Source organism: Marmota monax, unplaced genomic scaffold (assembly GCF_021218885.2).
Source record: "Marmota monax isolate L192 unplaced genomic scaffold, Marmota_monax_Labrador192_F-V1.1 WCK01_AAM20220418_F8-fsc00256, whole genome shotgun sequence".
Taxonomy (NCBI): Eukaryota; Metazoa; Chordata; class Mammalia; order Rodentia; family Sciuridae; genus Marmota; species Marmota monax.
In genome coordinates, this window is record NW_026692286.1 from 1,821,587 (window position 1) to 1,840,954 (window position 19,368).

General features: G+C 43.2%; 1 protein-coding gene and 1 long non-coding RNA gene across 2 annotated transcripts; both read right to left on the bottom strand.

Annotated features, from left to right (window-relative positions):
- Positions 1-3,266: 3,266 nt before the first annotated feature.
- LOC124090100 (uncharacterized) lies at positions 3,267-5,594 on the bottom strand. The gene is made up of 3 exons (XR_006850953.2): positions 5,315-5,594; positions 5,016-5,136; positions 3,267-4,067 (listed from the first exon to the last, which is right to left on the bottom strand). It is a non-coding gene; the product is annotated as an uncharacterized LOC124090100 (long non-coding RNA).
- Positions 5,595-6,359: 765 nt separating this feature from the next.
- Positions 6,360-18,706, bottom strand: LOC124090110 (palmitoyltransferase ZDHHC19-like). The gene is made up of 7 exons (XM_046440502.1): positions 18,626-18,706; positions 14,491-14,573; positions 13,020-13,160; positions 12,402-12,528; positions 11,467-11,645; positions 10,922-11,021; positions 6,360-6,470 (listed from the first exon to the last, which is right to left on the bottom strand). The coding sequence occupies exons 1-7, from the start codon at positions 18,704-18,706 to the stop codon at positions 6,360-6,362; spliced, it is 822 nt and encodes a 273-aa protein (XP_046296458.1).
- Between the last annotated feature and the right edge of the window lie 662 nt (positions 18,707-19,368).

Consider the following 19,368-nt stretch of genomic DNA (forward strand, 5'->3'; position numbering starts at 1 on the left):
AAGCAGGAGATTTGGAACAAAAGAAGCCTCACTCTTTCAAAAACAAGGTAATTTTTAAAATGCATACAAATGTATGCAACAAAAATATTCCTTATTGGCACAGAACAACTTTTGCCCAGTTTGTAATCAGTATTAGGTAACAAGGGTCAAATTAGCTATACATGCATGTAAATTCCAGTAACATGACCTGACACCTTTGAGAAAGTATTCAAAATTGAATATCCATCTGCAAAGGTTTTCCCAAGATGCAGGAAGTAACACTGAAATTTGGATGCAGAGTGAAATAAAGGTATACTTACACATACACAGACACACATGTAATCCTATTTTAGGTATTCCAAAAATGAAATGCTCAAAAGTGAACAGGGTCTAGGATCTTACTGAAGAACAAGTCAATCATCAGACTGCTAGAATTGGGTATAACAATGCAGGAAAAAAAAATGTGGCCTTTGATTCTTTGCTTCATTTTCATTAAAAATTATAATATTTGATACCCAGAATGAAAACTGCTTCCCTCTAATCCTGAGCTTTCACCTTTCTCTAGGTAGAAAATTTTTAACATAGATATGAAGAGTATGATTAGAGATTTTTGTCATTCAAGTTAGAATAAATATTATAGACTCCAATACCAGCCACAGACCCCACCCCCCAAAAAAGGAATTAAGAGTCATATTCTACTTTCACTTATAGTCATATTTTTTTCTCTTTCTCTGTCCCTATATCTATCTCTCCCTCTTTCCCTTCCTCTCTTTGCTTTACTTTAGAAATATAATAGTGATAATTTACGTGTGTGTGTGTGGTAATGCAATAGGAATTTGGGTATTAAGAAATGGTTTTCTCTTCCAACTATGACGAATTGGCTGGTATTGTGTTAAGTAGGCCAAGCACTGTGAGCAACTGTAAAATGACAAAATGTATTAGGCAACTGGTTCAAGTGGTGAGATAGCAGTCCTTGGGAGAAGGAATCATAAATTGTCCCATGGTCACCTTGGCTATCTGTGCAGGGACAGCTCCCTGGTGTGGCAGACAAACTGATTCCAAGCAGAGCCTGACTGTCCTGAGGACATGGAAATCAGATTCAGGGGCAAGTGAAGCAACTAGAATCTGTGAAGAGGTATGGAGGAGGAATCTCAAAAGTTCATGTATGGGTTCCTCGTGAGTCCTTAACTGAGGGCTTTCCTCTCTCTGTGCTCAGGGTCAGACTATCCAAGGCTTAACAGAAAGTGGCTGCTAGGAGATGGAGAAAAGAATAGAAATACTAGAGGTTGAACATTGCTAGGGAATAACCGGTTCTGACCAAAGCAGAGTGGAAAGACCTCATTAACACATAGTTAACAACCTAGTGTCACTAAGACACTTTGAAAGGCTGTGCCTTAGGAGTAAGGACCACTGTCAAGGAATAAGGCCCACTACATACCTACCCCAACTGATTCTAAAAACAAGTGCTGACAAGACTCACAGGGAGAAAGAATTGGAAAGTTGAAGCTGGGTGTGGTGGCCACTTGGGAGGTTGAAGCAGGAGGATCACAAGTTCAAAGCCAGCTTCAGCAACTTAGCAAGACACTGTCTCAAAATTTTAAAAAGGGAATGGGGATATGATTCAGTGATTAAGCACTCCTAGGTTCAATTCTTAGTATCAAAGAAAGGAAAAGAAGAGCAATTTAGAGGGCTTTGGGAAACTCCTTAGCCTTTCACTACCTGGGTTGAACAAACTATAACCTCCCTAGATCCCAAACCCCAAGGTCACAATGGTAGCTAAAAACTAAACTCCTTCCTAAAACAAAAATCAAACTTCTCCAGAGGAAGATATTAGAATCCAAAATATTTACACATTTGCAAAGTACTACTCCCATTGTCCAGGATAATATACCATGAAGAAATTAACTGACATGCGAGGCTTGGTGGCACACACCTATAATCCCAGATACTCAAGGCCAACTTGGACAACTTGGACCTTGTCTCAAAATAAAAAAATAAAAAGAGCTGGGGATGTAGTTCAGTGGTAAAGCAACTTAGGTTTCATCCCTCCCCTTCACCTACCCCCCCACACACACACAAAGAAAGAAACAAAAAGAAATTATCAGACATGTAAAGAAATAGGAAAATGTGATCAATAGTTAAGAAAAAACATGAGTCTGTCCTGAGAGTCCTACAAATTGAAACTTGTAGACTCTATGACAGTCCTAATAAGCATATTCAAAAAGGTAAAGGCAACTATAGTCTTAGAAAATAAAGAATTTCAGCAGAGAAATGGAAAACTAAAAATGAAAATTCTGGAACATAAAAATAACTGAAATGAAAAATTCACTGGATGGGTTTAAAAGAACTTAAAAATAGCAAAAATAGGGGTCAGCAAACTTGAGCAATATAAATTACCCAATCTGAAAGAAAGATAAGAAAAAAGAATGAAGGAAAATTAACAGAATGTCAGGGACTTGTAGGATACTATAAAATAAGACACATGTTGTTCAAATATCAGAAACAGAGTAAGAATAGGGCAGAAAAATGTTTAAAGAAATAATGACCATACAGTTCTCAAATTTTACAAAAAAAAAAAAAAAAACATCAATGTGCAGAATCAAGAAAATCAGCAAAGCTACAGGGAAGCTAAATATAAAAAAGCACACCCTGGGGGCTGGGCTTGTGGCTCAGTGATAGAGCGCTTGCCTGGCATGTGAGACCCTGGGTTCTATCCTCATCACCACATATAAATAAATAAAATAAAAGATTCATTGACAACTAAAAATTTTTTTTTTAAAAAAAGCACACCCTGCAATGAATCATTTTGTCCCCAAATATCAGCTATATAGATGTTGAGAAACCCTGCCCTAAAGCAGTTAAAATAATAATAATAATAACAATAATAATAATATAGAAAGCAAAAGAGGAAATTAAATGAAAAGCTAATGAATAATTAACCCAAAAGAAGGCAAGAAAGAGCCTGTTGTGTTGGTGCATGCCTGTAATCCCAGTGGCTTGGGAGGCTGAGGCCGGAGAATCAAGGGTCCAAAGTCAGCCTCAGCATACTATGTGTACATACTATGCGGTTAGTTTACAGTGATTTTCCCTCCAGTTTCTGGAACATAGTATCTTCATGACTTGGACCGGATCAGCCATGCTATCAATTATTAAACACTAAAACTTAGAGTAATGTCAATTATGTAGTACATCACATTAATAGTGAAGGAAAAAATCAATGTGATCATTTGATGCAGAAAAAGCATTTGACAAAATCTAATACCTTTCCATAATTAAAAAAGACACACACACACACACACACACACCAAAGAAAAAAGGAAACTTCCTCAACCTGATGAAGGGTGTTTATGAAAAAATCTAACATCCTATTGGTTAAAAGTTTCAGCCACGGAAATTAGGCAAGAAAAAAATTTTTAAAGTATCCACTTGAGAAAGAAGAAAACCTATCTATTTGCAGATGGCAAGATCTTGCATATAGAAAATGCTAAGCAGGTTATGGCAGTGAACTCCTGTTGGGAGGCTATATGGGAGGCTGAGACTGGAAGACCACAAGGCCAGCTTGGTCAATTTAGTGAGACCATGTCTGAAAATAAAAAGAAGGGCTGGGAATGTGGCTCAGTGGTAGAGTGCTTGCCAACCATACATCATGCCCTGTGTTTGATTTGATCCCCACTACCAAACACAATCTTTCCCCCCATACACCCATGTGCGTGCACGCGCGTGCATACACACACACACACACACAATCCTAAAGAATACACACATGTGCACACAATTAAAAATAATAATAAATAAGTTCCCTTTCTATTTTGTGGAATCATTTGAGGTGCACTTGGTATAATCCTGGCTGGTGAGTTTTCTATCTTCTCATCTTCAGCCCTTCCCAGGAAGCCAGCCAGGTTAGTTGCTGTGATCATTACTGTTGCCACATTTTAAGGATGAGAGAAATGCTGAGTGTCTTGCCCAATGTCAAAGAGCCAGACAGTGTTGGCTCCTGAGCTTGGGTCTCCAGAGAGCAATGTTCTTCCCTTCCAGGAGGCATTGGTCTCAGAGCCTCCCCACACCCTAGGAAACACGCTTCTCTGAACCTAGAACAGACAGAGCAGCCATAAAAAGCAGCTAAAAATAGTTATAAAGATTAAACAATCATGGGGGGGGGGTCATAGCACTTCCAACAGGGAAATGAGTGAGGGCTCAGGCCTGAGGCCTCCACGTGGGGCTCAAACCCTGACATCATTGGATGGGATGGGGCCTCCTGCTGCAGCACTGGGCGGATGGGAAGATAAACACAGAGTCAGTGCATAGGGGCTGTCCCTAAACTTCACCCCGCAGCTCACAGTCAAGTCCCTGGACCCCTGGAAGCAGGACAAAGGAGAGGGCTGGCACCACAGGGTCCTTGGTGGGCATTGAGGGTTACCCACCCCACCGCACTCCTGATGCTCCACTCCATATGTTTCACATGGGACTTCAAGTAAAATTTCCAATTAAAAAAAAAAATCTCCTTTAAAACATTATAAACTACTGGACTAGTCTCAGGCCTCATTAACAGCTAAGGAAACTGAAGCCCAGGAAGGTAAGGGACTGGCCCAAGGCCAACCAGCTAGTTAGCAGTGCAGTCTTTTCTTTTTGTCTATCCAGGGACACCTGGGTGTGCTCTGAAGCCCTGTGACTTGGGCCCTGCACCTTCTTGCTCCTTGAGCTGCAATTGTTTCAGCTTCAGGGCCAGCCCCACCTCAGGGGCCTCCTCCAACAAATGTGCAAACCACAGACACCCCTTTCCCAATGCACACCTACTACTCCTCACTTCCTAGATAGCTGCAGCCTTGCCATTCTCTGGGGGGCCCTGCCCATGTGAGTCAAAATCCATACTTTTAGAGTTGGGCCCAGGGAGTTCTGTGGGATGGTGTGCTGGGGAGTTTCATGGGGAGCACAGGGCCTCCATTGGATCCCATTCAGTCCCTCCTCCCTCTGGAGCCACACAGCTTCTGACATGTACCTGGGGAGCAACAGGCCAAATGTAAGGAATCACTACCCACCTTAGGCTGGTCTCCTGACAACCCTCACCCCTCAGCTTGGAAAGCACAGAGCCCAGTGTTCTCATCCAGGAGTCTCATCCAGGCTGCAGTTCCCCTCTACCTCATTTCTTGGGGTAAGAACCTAGAAAGGAAAGAAGAGGGTAGTTCCCAGGGGTTCCCAGAGTGCCCTGGAGAAAACCCCAAAGGAAAGTAACAGTGAGTGTCAGGGCCTGGGTGCTGGTGTAAGAGACCAAGGAAGAGGATCCAGCTTCACCCCACCCCACCAGCCCCAGGGTCCACCACTGGAGCCTCTGGTTTACCAATTTACTTGGGTCCCAGGGGTGCACAGAGGGTGATGTAACAGTTCCTGGCAGAGCCCTGGTCTAAGGGGTTGTCCCCCTGAAGGAACTGTCCCTGGAGAGTGATGGGGATGGGAAGAGGAGCTCAGAACCAGCAGGACTGGGCACATCCAACTCCCAATGACTGTCCCTAAGTTGGCCAGTTAGCCAGGACTCAACCCAGGTCTGGAGCAAAACTCCAAGTCTAGGGAAACCCAAGAGTGACCCTGGGCCTCCTGCCTTCTCAAGCTCCTAGGAAGTGTGTCCTCCCTCAACCCACTTGTGATCAGCTCTCCCCAGACACTGCTGACACTGCACCCACCCCTCCTGCTGTAGGGGGCCACCACTGAGCTATTTGCATAGCCTCTACTCAGCCTTGAAGCCAAAGAGACTTTGGTCTGGCATTGCAAGCTATTTTTGGCTTATTATGCAAAGCATGTGACCTCAGTCTTCCCTTGGCTTTAGAGGCTGCTCTGTAGCTCCACCCACAGGGCTTGGACAGCCCACCCCCTGCCTTATTTGGTGAAGAATATTGTATGGAGAAGCCTTTGTGTATCCTCCACATAAAAATAAATACGTGGGCTCACTCTCTCTCTCCTTCCAGTGTGGATGCAGGACCCTTAAGGTCACAGAGCCGTCCTGCTCTCGCATTTCAAAATTATTTCTGGCATATGATTTTTCGCTGTATTTTGCAGCCAGCTCACTACACATAGGGGAACACAGCATATCTTGTCTGCGTAGGCCTGGGGCAAGATCCTGCCTTCTCAGGGCTCCCTCATCACCTTGTACCTCCTTTTGTAGCATGCCTGTCCTGTCTCCACTGGCCACACATGTCCCCCCATGTCCTCCTTCTAGATACCATATAATATCTTCCTTATGCTACTTCACAACTGCTCCAAAGACACCCACTCCCAATTAATTCACTTTCCCACCTCTCATTTTCTTCTAAAAATGTGCCTTCATTAAATTTCACTATCAGGGAGGGCAGTAGCAGAGGGGATGCCCAATCATATTTCCTAGTCAACAATCATATGGCACAGGAAAATCTGGGCTGAAGGCCCTCAGTGTCGGCAGCTGCCCTGGATGCAGATGCCTTTAAGTCCTGATGCACCAGGTTCTGACCAATTATTGTTTCAGCCTGGCATGGCAATACCAGGTCCCAATAATTTGGGTGTTACTCCACTCGGATAATGAGGCGTGGTTCCAGGTGTAGGCATCACCCATAGGGGGTTAAGTTACACTCACAGCCATACACTCACATTAGGAGTGCAGTAAGTAATCCTACCCCTTGCCTCATTTGAATGGCTTCTCCCCAATAAAGGGGTTCAACTCTTGCTCCTCACTCTCTTTCTTGCCTGCCTTGCCCCTCTTGTGGGAGCTGCAGTTGAAGAGCAGTCACTGTACCCAAAGAAAAGGTACTTTTCTGCATCTGTGTCTTTATTTATTCCCCAAATTCACTTGGAGTGACCCTGACTTGTTTAGTCATGTATGGCGACACTTCAATACACAAAGCAGTAAAGGATTGGGTATGCAGCTTCAGTGGTAAAACACCCCTGGGTTCAATCCCTAGTACCAGAAAAAAATCAAGTAATTAACAGCAGAGCATTAAAAAAAATGCAGAATTTTTAAATTTGGAGAAAGAATTTTTGATTAGGTGTTATAAAGTATAGAAAATGTTGATTGTACATCTGGTATAGAAAATCCTTAAAGGAATGATAATGAATAAATTTTTAAGAACTGAGCAGTAAATTTGAATACTTTCCTTTCCCCACATGGAATCCTGTCAGACACAAATAGGATCCAGTAGCTCTGAAGCACCCAGATCAGCTTCTCTCACTAGCTCCACCCCTGGGGTTCTGGCTCCAGTTCTGTGTCTCAAACACCCTCACATTCCACAGGACCAAAATTAAATGGCATCTTCTTCTTGCCTCATCTTCTGCCCAACTTCCTGCTGCCTTTCCTTCTTCCTCTTATGCCAGGGGGATCAGGGCTTCAGGCTTATCTCTATTCCTTTCTCTATTTCCTTCTATCCACAAATGATTCTTTTGTTGTTGTTGTTGTTTCCCTTCTTTATTCAGATTTCTTTTCTTTGTGTGCTGAGGACTGAAGAACCCAGGGTCTTGCACATGCTAAGCACACACTCTACCACTCAGATACAGCCCCAGCCAGAAATATTTCAGGGCATCAAAGATGCCTCAGTCAAGCCGGGCATAGTGGCACACATCTGAAATCACAGAGACTTGGAAGGCAAGTTCAAGACCAGCCTAAGCAATTTAGTGAGGCCCTGTTTTAAAATAAAAAATAGAAAGGACTGGGGATATAGCTCAGTGTTAAAGTGTCCCTGGATTCAATTAGCAAAAAAGATAAAGTCTTGTCATTGCAATGGAGGTTAAAAGCACACTGCAAAGAGTATGGCCAGCCTACTTTTAGGGTCGTGAGGCCTGCAGCAACACAAGGCCCTGAGCACTGTGTGGAGTGGCCAGGGTAGCAAAAAAAGAGGGTATCATGGGAAAAGAGTAGGCAATGCAGCTCATAGCAGCCAGGTACATGCAGAGGAGAAGCCGAGAGAATTAAGTGTTAAGCATGCAAGAGGGCTATCTCAGCTACTTCCAGTTTCAGAGGCTGTGTCTAGTCCAGAAAGAGTAGCCTGAAAACTGTCTGCTGGCTTTGGCCTTGTTGAGAGCATCATCATGACAGCAAAGGCAAGGGCTGGAGCTGAGCTGACAGGGGCCAGGAAGTGAAGGGTTGTAGCTTTTGAGCATGGTCAACTCTTTCATGGAATAAGGCACAGAGGGTACAACAGGTGGAGTGGAGGCTTGGAACACTGAGGGCGGGCCTTGGCTTTTAAGATGAGGAACAAAAATGTGTACATGACTATGGGAAGAAATGGTAGTAATAGTAACAACAGCACATAGGGCACTTTCTGGTACCAGCCACTGTTCTATGTATTTTTTGTGAATTAACCCACATTTCCCTCTTCTACCAGTAGGGAAACTCAGGGCCCAGGTGGTTAAGTAGCATAGCCCAGGTCTCCCTGCTGGTGTGTTGTAGAGCTGTGATTTGGACTTATGTGGTCTGGCTCTAGAGTCCTTGCTACCAACTACCAAGCAAGTGGCTCCAGGAGAAGTTGCAGGGAGGAACGGAGTAGGGAGGGAATGACAAGTAATGGACAGGAGCCCTGTCTGGTAAATCCCAGAGGGCAGACCACATTTCAGTCCCCTGAGACTGGGGATCCTGGACTCGGAGGGCCTTATTCTGAGCAGAGGAAGAAGGACAATGGCCTATGGCGTGACCTGGGGCTGGAAGAACCACAGGATGGATGGAGGGAAAAATTCTGACAGCAAAATTAAATGATGGAGTGAAGCTGGAGAGAGGAGAAGACAGGCAGACCACAGGGCTGATGGATAAGGGCCAAGCACAGAAGTCACAGGTGGGAGGGGAACCAGATATGGCAGTGGTGGGGTGGTGACTAAAAGGATGGGAGGTGATGAGCAGAGAGGCTCCTCTGTCTGTTCAGCTGTCTCAGGGTCTGCAGCTTCCCCCTCCCCCATTGGTGCTGCCCACCAGTCTTCCTGAAAGAGCCTTTAGCCAAGTGATTGTCATACTAAAGGAATCCCAGGGCAATTGGGATTGGAAAGAAGGTAATGAAACTGTTTATCACATAATTTTCCATGTAGAATGAACAACAACGCTCAGTGGTAGAGCACCCCGATTCAATCCCCAGTACTGGAGAAACAACAACACTGAGATGCTAAGAAGAAAATGAGGTAACAAGCCATAGATTGTAAGAAAAGATTCACAAAACATAATCTGAATCCAGTATAAAGAACTCTTAAAACTTAGTAAGGAAACAAGCCATTTTTTTTAAATGGGCAAAAGATTGAAGCAAACACTTTACCAAAGACATACCCATGGCCCAAAAGACATGCAAATATGCTCAACATCATTACTCATTAGGAAAACACAACCTGGAGCCTTAATGAGATGCCACTACTCATTTATTAGGCTACAATGAAAAGAGAAAACAAAATAACAAATGACAGTGTCAAATGTCGGTGAGGATGTGGAGCAACTGGAATTCTCATGTATTGCTGGTAGAAATTAGGAATGGTTTTGGAAGACAAATTTGGAAATATCCTATAAAGTTCCACACTTTATAGGAAAAGTGACTCAGCAATGCCACCCTTAAGAATTTACCCAACAGAAAAGAAAACTTAATGTTCACATGCCTGTACACCAATGTCTGTAGCAGTTTTATTTATAACTGTGAAAAACTAGCTAGGCACAGTGGCCCATGCCTGAATGCTAGCAGGTCAGGAGGCCGAGGCTGGAGAATTGCAAGTTCAAAGCCAGCCTTAGCAACTTAGCGAGGCCCTAAGCAACTTAATGAGACCCTGACTCAAAAAGAAAAAAAAAAAAAGTTAAAGAAAAACTGAAAGGGGCATGGGGAACTGGGGATGTATCTCAGTGATTAAGCGCCCCTGTATTCAATCCCTGGTACAAACAAAACAAAAACCCTGAGAAAAACTAGATACAATGAACAATCCTTCAATTGGTGAATGTATAAATAATCTGTAGGGCCTCCATACAATACTACACAGCAGTAAAAGGAAATAAACTACTGATGGGAACCACACAAGGATGAATCTCAAATGAAGCCAGATTAAAAAGGCAAAGAATCCATTTATACTTGATTTTGGAAAAAGAAAAACCAGAAGGACATAAGGAAAGAACTTGACAACAGAAGATGATGAAAGGATTTTCTGAGGCAATGAAACTGGTTTAACCTTGATCATGGTGGAGAGTGCAGGATGGTATCCATTGGTCAGAATCCTTAACCACAGACAAAAAAAAAAAAAAATGGTGAATATCACTGTGTGTAAATTATTCTTCAATAAACGAATTAAAAAAAAATCCTACCATGGCTCCCAGGTTTTTACTTCATACCAACTAAATTCCATGCTTGACTTTCTGGGCCTTTTAAATCTTGACCCCTCCATGGGGTTACCTTCATTGCCTATGCCACCTCATGCTTGAATTAGAGCCATATCCTCATCATTCCCTTAACATTCTACTTTCTGGGTTTCTATGCCTTTTTGCACAGGTGTGCCTCTCACAGGCAATGCCCTCTTGTCCTCTGGCTTCTCCACAATCACACCAGGACGTGTAGGAGTGACATGTCCTATTCTACAATGCAGGCCTCACCAAACTCTCAGTTTCTTCCAGTGTGCTACACCACTCAGAACTGTCCCTCTCAGAATGTGCCTGGGTGTCTGCGGGTGTTATTCTGATCTCAGGTTGCTTATCAACACAAGCGCAGGATGTACTTACTCACCTCTATACCCATCTCTCAAATAACACGCAGCCCAGCACACAGTAGGCTCTGGAAGCAAAGCACCCAGGAGGGAGAATGACCAGCGAGCTCCAGGAGGAGGAGAGATCTGAGCTGCATCTTAAGAGATGGGTCTGGAAGGACTAATGAGGCACCCAACATCAAGGCCAAGGGCAGTGGAGAAAGCACAGGTGGCAGAGGTGCAAGATGCCTCTGCACAGCTGGGTATCCCAGCACATGCACTGGGCCCCACTTACCTGGCCTTCATAGGAGCGCGTGGTGGTGCTCATTGCTACAGCCTGGATCAGCAGTCCCAAAGTGAGTGGCAACAGGGCGCCTGTGGCCGCGACAGCCACTGTGAAGCTGTGAGCAGGCTAAGAAGCCAAGCTGCTGGCTCACTGGCCCTGTGTCCTGACCCAACTCCGTCCTCCCTGCGCCTGCCCCATGTGGCCCCGCCCACTTACTCTTCCTCCCTGAACTGGACTGTTGGTCCAGTACACCCAAGGGAAACCTCAGTCCACCACGCTATCCTCCTGCCTGTCCCTTTTCTACCTTGATTACCCCTCTCTGTGGCCCCGCTAGATTCTCAACTAGACAGTGCATCCAACTCGGCCTATCTCCCCGACACCACTCACCTTCAACATGTCCTTGACAGGTCCTTCCAAAGGGCTTTTCCCTCTAGCCCGGCCCACATCAGTCCAGCCCTCAGTTACCTCACCCCTTAGCTCTCCACCCCTCTCTCCCCACAACCCCTGCTGTTCCCACTGTAGGAACAATGAGAAGACTCTCCTTGAGACTGTATGGATATGCCATGGCCTTGTCCAAGGAAAATGGCATCTCGCTGGTGCTCACAAGGAAGATGGTGCACATCACCAGCAGGGCACCCAGGTACAGGCAAGGGGACATGAGCAGCAGCAGGAAGAGCTGGATGTTACTATGCCCCTCGCACTTGTTCACCCACCTACAGTGGTGGTCAAACTCCTAGCAGAGAGGACAAGCCTGGAGAGTCTATCTGGCATCCATACCCACCCACTCCCCCCCACCCCCCCACCCCCCCTCCCAATACTTGGGCCTTCCACAACACTGCCCTCTAGGCCACCTGCTCTACAAGAGGGTTCCATCTCAGGGACAACCTGGCACTTTCCATTGTTAGAGCACAGTTAGGACTCTATAGCTTTATCAGGTAATGTGCATGAGTGAGGTCTTTATAGACAAGACCTGCCTCGTGTCACTTGTAGGAGGATATAGAATAACTCTGGGTCTCTATTTTCTCAGATACTGGATAAAGATGAAAAGATTTCCCTGGCCCAGCCAGCTTTTTGCACTTGGAAACCTGTGCAGTGTGTATACATGAGAGAAGAGCACTCAGAATCCAGGAAACACTCCAACTTGGACACCCAGATGAAGACAGGCAAAGATCCCCAGAACAGGGCAGCAGCTGGACTAAGAGTTTGGGTATCTAGTATCAGCAAGTCAGGAGTGGGACAGGCGCTGCCTTTCCTCCCCCTGACTCTGCCCTTTGCATGTCAGCACCTGTGCAAACAGGGCCAGCCTCTCAGGTCAGGTGCAGAGAGGCAATAGCAGATTTAAGTGACCAAGAGGGGCTGGGAGCCACTTTTGACAGTCTGGGAAGATGGTCTCATGCCTACCCCTGGCCCACTTATACTTTGAGCCTCCTGGTCCTGGCCAGATGCCCTGTGATGGGTTGGTGAGTGGAGAGGGAGGAGGAGTACTCACCTCCTCACAGATGTTACAACATCCACAGTGGAAGGTCCTGGGTGGGCAGTGGAAGGAGCAATGGGGACACCAGGGCATTTGAAAGGCCCTTTGATATATCCAGGGCACATATGCTGCCTCAGGGAGCCTGGCATGGGAAAAAGTTTGGGCAGTGGTAAGAGGCCCTTCCATCATGGGGCTGCCCTGATCAGCATCACTGGGCAACAAGAAGGATGGGGAGGAGGTGGGTAGGGGAATCCTAGTCCTTGTAGAGTAAGATGACCACTCCAAAGGGCTGGCAGTCAAAGAAAAGGGGGTTTCCAGCCATAAGAGCTCTCTATAGAGCTCCCCCTTTGGAATAGTGATTAGTATTTGAAGTTATGTGTGAAATAGCAGGAGGAAAAATAAACCGTGTGGTTTGGAAGAGACTGCTGGCCCCTCTTGCCAGCTTGCCTGGTCCTCCCTTCTGAAGTAACTAGAAACCCTCCAGGATTCTGTTTCTTCTTGCCTCAGTGGCTGGAAAATGAAGTGCCAGGGCCTAAGTAATGATGACATGGAAAGAAGGGATTCTGAGCCATAGGTGGGGTTAGCACTTTAGAAATCACCCCTGTAGGCATCAGCCCTTGGGGTGCCACCTACTTCTCCCAGGGGTCTGAGGCCTTACCTTGATACAGGATGCCAGGATCAGAAAAGTTCAGGGAAACCAGGCTGCAGAAAGTGACCAGAAACAAGCAGCCAGTAACCATGGTAAAGCCCCGTTCCCCATTCAGGGTAAGCAATCTGCATCCAAAACCAGAGCCACACTCAGTTCAACTCTGGGGCAACATGGAGCTCCCCTGAGGCCTGGGTCACCTGAGGACAGACTTACAGACCTTAAGGAGAGATCAAAATTGGTGCAACCACTGTGGAAAGCAGTATGGAGATTTCTCAGAAAACTTGGAATGGAACCACCATTTGATCCAGCTATTCCACTCCTTGGTTTATACCCAAAGGATTTAAAAGCAGCATACTACAGTGATGCAGCCACATCAATATTCATAGCAGCTCAATTCACAAGAGCTAAACTATGAAACCAACCTATTTGGGAACATGGGATTTTCCCCTATCTGGTCTATCTGTTTTAAAGATTCCTACCTATCAGCTGTGACTTGAGAATTCCCTCTGATTGTCATGTTTTTGTTTTGTTTGTATCTGTTACTGCCTCTTTTAAGAAACGGGCCAAGGTACATTGATCTTACCAGAAGTCTCTTGAGCAGAGAGATATTGGCTGCATGGGTCTCTTACAGCCTCTCTATGAAAAAGAGGGTTTACTCTAATACAACCTGGCTTTTGAATGATTTTTTTTTCTGGACTACTGTACAATCTTAATGTTAAAATTGGTCTGTCAGGGTTAAAGTATATGAAACAGATTCTGTGTGTACAGGCATTTATGCGGTTTCATTATAAGGGGTATGAACCATGAGGAACAAATGTGAAGGTGCCAAAAGGCACTGCCTCTGATGTGCAAGGGTAGCAGGACACCAGAAGAAAGAGCTTAAAAAAGACTTAAATCCAGCGCTGGCACTCCCAGCACGGTTTTGCAGCCTGGCCCCAGGCAGCCACAGATCATCTCACTGTGGGTCAAGGACACTAGCCCTAAACTTGAAAAAAAATCCCAGAAAAGCTTTCTGGGCTGTAGAAAACTGGCCTCTGTTCTCCTGTCAGCCCCTCTTGTCCCTGAGGCTGCTGGCCACAAAGACTGTGGTAGTAGGTTCCAGCACTGTCAGTTTATGAGCTGGGGACAGGAATAATCTCCCCTTTTAAGATCTGACAGTACACCCAATTTGGCCAAGGGATATTCATCACTGGGGCAAAACAATTCTTGCTAAAACAGCATCCCATCAAACTAAATGCCTGGAAAAAATGGCAGAATAAATATCTGCACCCAGAAAAGGAAAAGACAGAAACTATGGCCAGCCTGTGTTTTGTAGGCAGCCTCTGTAAAGGGATCTTCAAGGAAGCCTGAAGAGAAAGATGGAAAAGACCTCATCCATTGCATATCAATATGCCTACTATTTTTTTTAAAGGCCCAAAAGGAGCCTCTGGATATAATTGATTGTGGGGAACTCACTTAAAGTTGATGACATTGCGATAATGATAACAGAGATAGGTCAAGCTCAAAAATATCCTGTGCTCCCACTGCTTGAATGCAACCTAGGAGACAAAAGATTAAGACACAGTTTCTCTATATGCTGAATTGTCCAACCCTCTCCTGGGATGAAATTTGTTGCGTAAATTAAATGCACAGAAAACATTCATAAGGGCTGTTTCAGAATATGAATTTAAGAAAGGGTCTAAAACTAGAAAAGATACAAGAAAGTTATAGGTATGGAAATATATTTTAGTATGGAAAATTAGAATGTAAAAAAGTGTTTCCAGAATTGAAAGTGTTTTGTCTGGTAAAGTCATATTCTTGTACTAAAGTCCAAGATGAAAGAGGACAAAACTAAGAATATAAAGAAGTTTTGAATGTTTAAGTAAGTCACAGAAACTTTGTGGAAGGTAAATCTCAAAAAGTTTGTGTTTGTGGTTAAATTGACTATAATTAGCACCGTCAGCTAAAGTTACTTGAATTTTAATGCACTGATAAAAAACAGAAATTGAAACATTGATATGCTCATATCTACCAAGATAATTTTCTTGTATTTGTTAGGTTTTATTACTTGGGGAAACTAAGTCTTAAAAGAATTAGGGTTTGTACGTGTTTTAAAATCTTAAGTGATTGCTTTGTAACTGGTTAAGCAAACAACTGTTATTTAGGTTATAACAATATAGTTGGCATCCTAAATATATGCAACTAGGTATGTGTCTGCATTTGAGAACTATATTTGTCTAAGCCTTGTCTAAGTGTTATACAAAAGTCTATAAAATGAAAGTTTATGAGCAAGATAACTAATAAGTGCTCTCTTTCATACATTATATCTGAAATGAAAGAGCCACACTGTCATTTGAAGACCTGTCTTATATCTGTTTGTCTTGACTCAGTTAATGTCTGACTATTAACAGTTTCCTAAATGCATAAGAGATTAAAGGCTCTCCTTTGATTATTTGTTAACCCATGCAGACCAGTGATTGTTGTTGCCGTACACTCTAGATTCTAAATTGTACTTTAAAAAAGTTAAACTTAGTTAAATGTAAAGCTTAGGATAGCACTTTGCCAAGTTGATGTTCTCCACACTAAAATTATCTAAAAGTCTTGAATTTGTATAGAAATAACAAATATGGCTTGTGTTTATTAATTTCAGTTGATTGTTTTATAACTGGATAAAGTAACCTGTTGTCAATAAGTTATATGTATAATTTTTTCTTACTCTTCACTCTGGAATTTGAATTTAAATGCATTTTGGGGAAGATAATGAAAGCCCAATCTGTTTAAAGATGACATTATAAAACATGGAAATGTTCTGCCACTTTTTCCATAAAAAGAAAGTTGAAAGCTCTCTTAGCCTTTCTTTGATTCATGTTTCAGATGTAATATTGTAATGTGTTATTTGTGAAGAGCCTACCTTACCTGAGATAAGGCTCTGCCTCTCACCTTACTCCATGTTAGAATGGTTCCAAAATAGGCTAGATTTCAGCTCATTTAAAGTTGTGTTCAAAAGACTGATTTTTGTTGTAAAGATTACTGTGATCTGCCAGGCCCAATGGCGCATGCCAGTAATCCCAGTGGCTTGGGAGGCTGAGGTAATTGGATCATGAGTTCAAAGCCTGCCTCAGCAAAAGCAAGGCACTAAGCAACTCAGTGAGACCCTGTCTCTAAATAAAGTACAAAATAGGGCTGGGTATGTGGTTCAGTGGTCGAGAGTGCTTGAGTTCAGTCCCCGGTAATACCCACCTCCAAAAAAAAAAAAAAAAAAGAAGTCAAGAAAGAGCCACAAATGTTCAAAATGAAAATTATTAACAGGGTGATTCACTTAAACTCAATCATATTAATAATTACACTAGATATAAATGTACTAAACACTCCTCAATGGGGAAAGTCTTTTTTAAAAATGTTGCTCGAGCAACTGGGTATTTGTGTGGAGAAATGAATTTCAAGCTCCTTCTCAACCAGAATTAAAATTTAATTTCAGATGGATCATAGACCTAAAGGTAAAAATTATAATCATAGCACTTCTAGAAGAAAATATAGAAGATTTCCCAGACTTGAGAGTAGGTAAAGTTTTCTAGGCTGGACACAAAAATAATGAAAGAAACATAAAAGAAAAAAAAAGTTGTAGGGATGTACAATGGTACAAACACTTTTGAAAACTGTTTGACATTTGGTAATACAGTTAAATACACATTTATCCACAGCCCAGTAATTCCATTGCTAGGTATTTACACAAGGGACATGATAACATAAGTCTACAAAACAACTGGAACAAAGACTTTCATAGCAATCTCATTCATAATACCCCCGAATTGGAAGCAGTCCAAATGGAATAATGAAGTGCTTGCTCATAAAATGAAATGAGAGCCAAGAATAAAAAATAAATAAACTTCTGATGTACAAAAGAAATAAATTATGTTAGATCAGAAAAGAAAGGCTTAAAAAAATAAATACATAGTGAATGAATACACTGGCATAAGATGTAAAAGAGAACTGTAGTGGTTGCTCTGCAGTGGGGTGAAGTTGAGTTAGGAATCGATTGGAAAGCAGCATTTGGAAACTTTTAGGGTGATGGAAATGTTCTGGCAGCCAGAAAGCAGAGAGATAGAGCTCCCTTTAGTTCAAAAATATCATTTATAATATCATCAAAAATGTAAAATACTTAGGAATAATTTGAAAAATGTGCAAGACAGTTATATTGAAATTTTATGAATATTGCTGAAAGATATTAAAGAAGTCCTGAATAAATAGATGATATTCATAAATTAGAAGATACAATAGTTTAAAAAAATCCTTTCCTCAGTTTTTACCTTTAATGCAATCCCAATCAAATGCCTAGAAGACTCTTTTGTAGAAATGTAAAAGCTGATTGCAAATTGTACACTAACTTGTAACATTCAAATCAACTCTGCAAACAAGAACAAAGTTAGAGGACCTATATTATCTGACTTCAAGATTTACTAGAAGCCAAAGTGATCAAGACAAGGTGGCACTGATATAAAGATAGACTTAAAAAGGTTATGGAACAGAATTAGAAAATTCAGAAAAAAAATATATGTATAGCCCATTTATTTTTTTCCTCATGCTCCTCTGCTTAGAATGCACTATGTGCTTCCAACCTCTGTCTTCTTAACTGCTGGTGGCCTTTCCAGACTCTGGTTCTAGGAGCAGCAGCAAAGTCCTCTTCATCATGTCCTCCATTCTGTTTTCAATCATCATTTAGAACTAAGGGGAGATCTCCTGACATTTCCCAATTGCTGGGCACCTACTGCCTGCTGGTTCCATTATGTTTACTGCTTCAGTGAAGCTTCATAAAACTTCTACAATGTGGACACTCTTAACCATCTCCTTGCCACTTCTAAATGAGGCTCAGAGAGAAGAGTAACCTCACTAGTGGGAGGTAGAGCTAGGAAGGGAACTGAGATCTGTAAGACTCCAAAGCTGATGCAAACATCCCTCTCAGAGCTACAGTTTCCAACTCCAAACCATTTAACTCTCAACTCCTGAACCTTTTTACCAAAGAACTCCAGCTTCTACACTTTCCTTTAGGATTAGGAATTCACTGTTTCCTGAAGCAGCCAGCTCTATCTCTGATTTTCTCTGATCCTTTGCTGAAATCTCTGTCCCTGACTCCTTTTATTGCTCTTCGTTCTGGCTTCCAGATCTTTCTAGTTAGGGCTGCTTTCTCTGCCCTTGGGACTTCTCTTCTCCAAGATAATAGCCTCAGCACCTTTAAATAATCAATTCACTTTTAGAAAAGAGTGACAATTACTTTTTCTCTTTTTCGATGAGGAAATGGAGATTCAGAAAAAGCAAAACACATTCCTGGTAAAGGAAACAGCCTGGGCAATGGCAGGTAGGCTGGGCAAGAGTCTGGAGCACCTGAGAAACAATGGGCAGGATGGAGAAGGCTGGTATGCTAGTTATGGGGCAGAGGTTGGGGAGCCCTGGGTTTGAAAACATGAATCTCCTGAAGATTCTGGGTCTTCCATCAAGACTTTGTAATACTAGCTATAGAGGCAACCCTGCCCTTTATCCTTCTGATTCATATCTAGCCCCCCTGGTGGGAGGTCACACTGGGGTTGGCATCTGTGGAAATACTGCTATCACCTACAAAGTCTGTGAAGTACTCAGGCTCACCAGCAGTGGAAAAGGAGAGCTGCACTTGACTAAGGGTCAGTCTGAACATGAGCATTTTCTCTGTTTCTGTCAGTAAAACTCCACTTCCATGAGCCCAAGACCCCAGCTCTGAAGCTTTCTCCAGTGATTGTAGTCTCAGCCTCCACTGAGAGTCTGAAGGAGGCCCCAGTCACCGACCTTAACTCCATCTAGATTCCATCTTGCCTCTCAGACTTGTTTTGTCACTTTATCGTGTCCTCTTCATCAAGTCTTCCACTCTGTTTTCAATCATCATTTAGAACTAGAGCTCCTGGAGAGGGGGATCTCAATTCAGGACAAGTGGGATCTTTGGCAGAGACATAGATTTATGTAGGAGAGCAGATATACATTCAAGGGCAGGCTATCTCAAGGGAGAAACATCTTTGGGGGTAAAATTAGAAATATACATTCAAGGGAGAATGGAGCTTATCTTGAGAGTGAGAAGCTTTGGGGATAAATCAAGGAATACACATTCAAGGGAGAATGTGGGCTATCTCTCAAGGTAGAGACAGCAACCCCGGTATGTGGTGCTAATGTGCATAGAGGGACAATAGTTAGGGGCTGGACTAGAGTGAACCCAGGGCAGAGCAATTTCAATTTCAATCCAGTTTTCCCCAGGCTTGTGCATTGGCTCCAAGTTCCTTTTTGCAAGCAAGGACGTGGGCCAAGGGCAGGAAATGGAGAGCCAGAAAAAACAAA

Coding starts and splice junctions, on each gene's coding strand:
- LOC124090110 (XM_046440502.1), bottom strand. CDS start 18,706: ATGCTCATGTTCAGACTGACCCTTAGTCAAGTGCAGCTCTCCTTTTCC. Junction 14,574..18,625: donor CTGAGTACTTCACAGACTTT/GTAGGTGATAGC, acceptor TTTGTCTCCTAG/GTTGCATTCAAGCAGTGGGA. Junction 11,022..11,466: donor GACAAGGCCATGGCATATCC/ATACAGTCTCAA, acceptor TCACAGCTTCAC/AGTGGCTGTCGCGGCCACAG.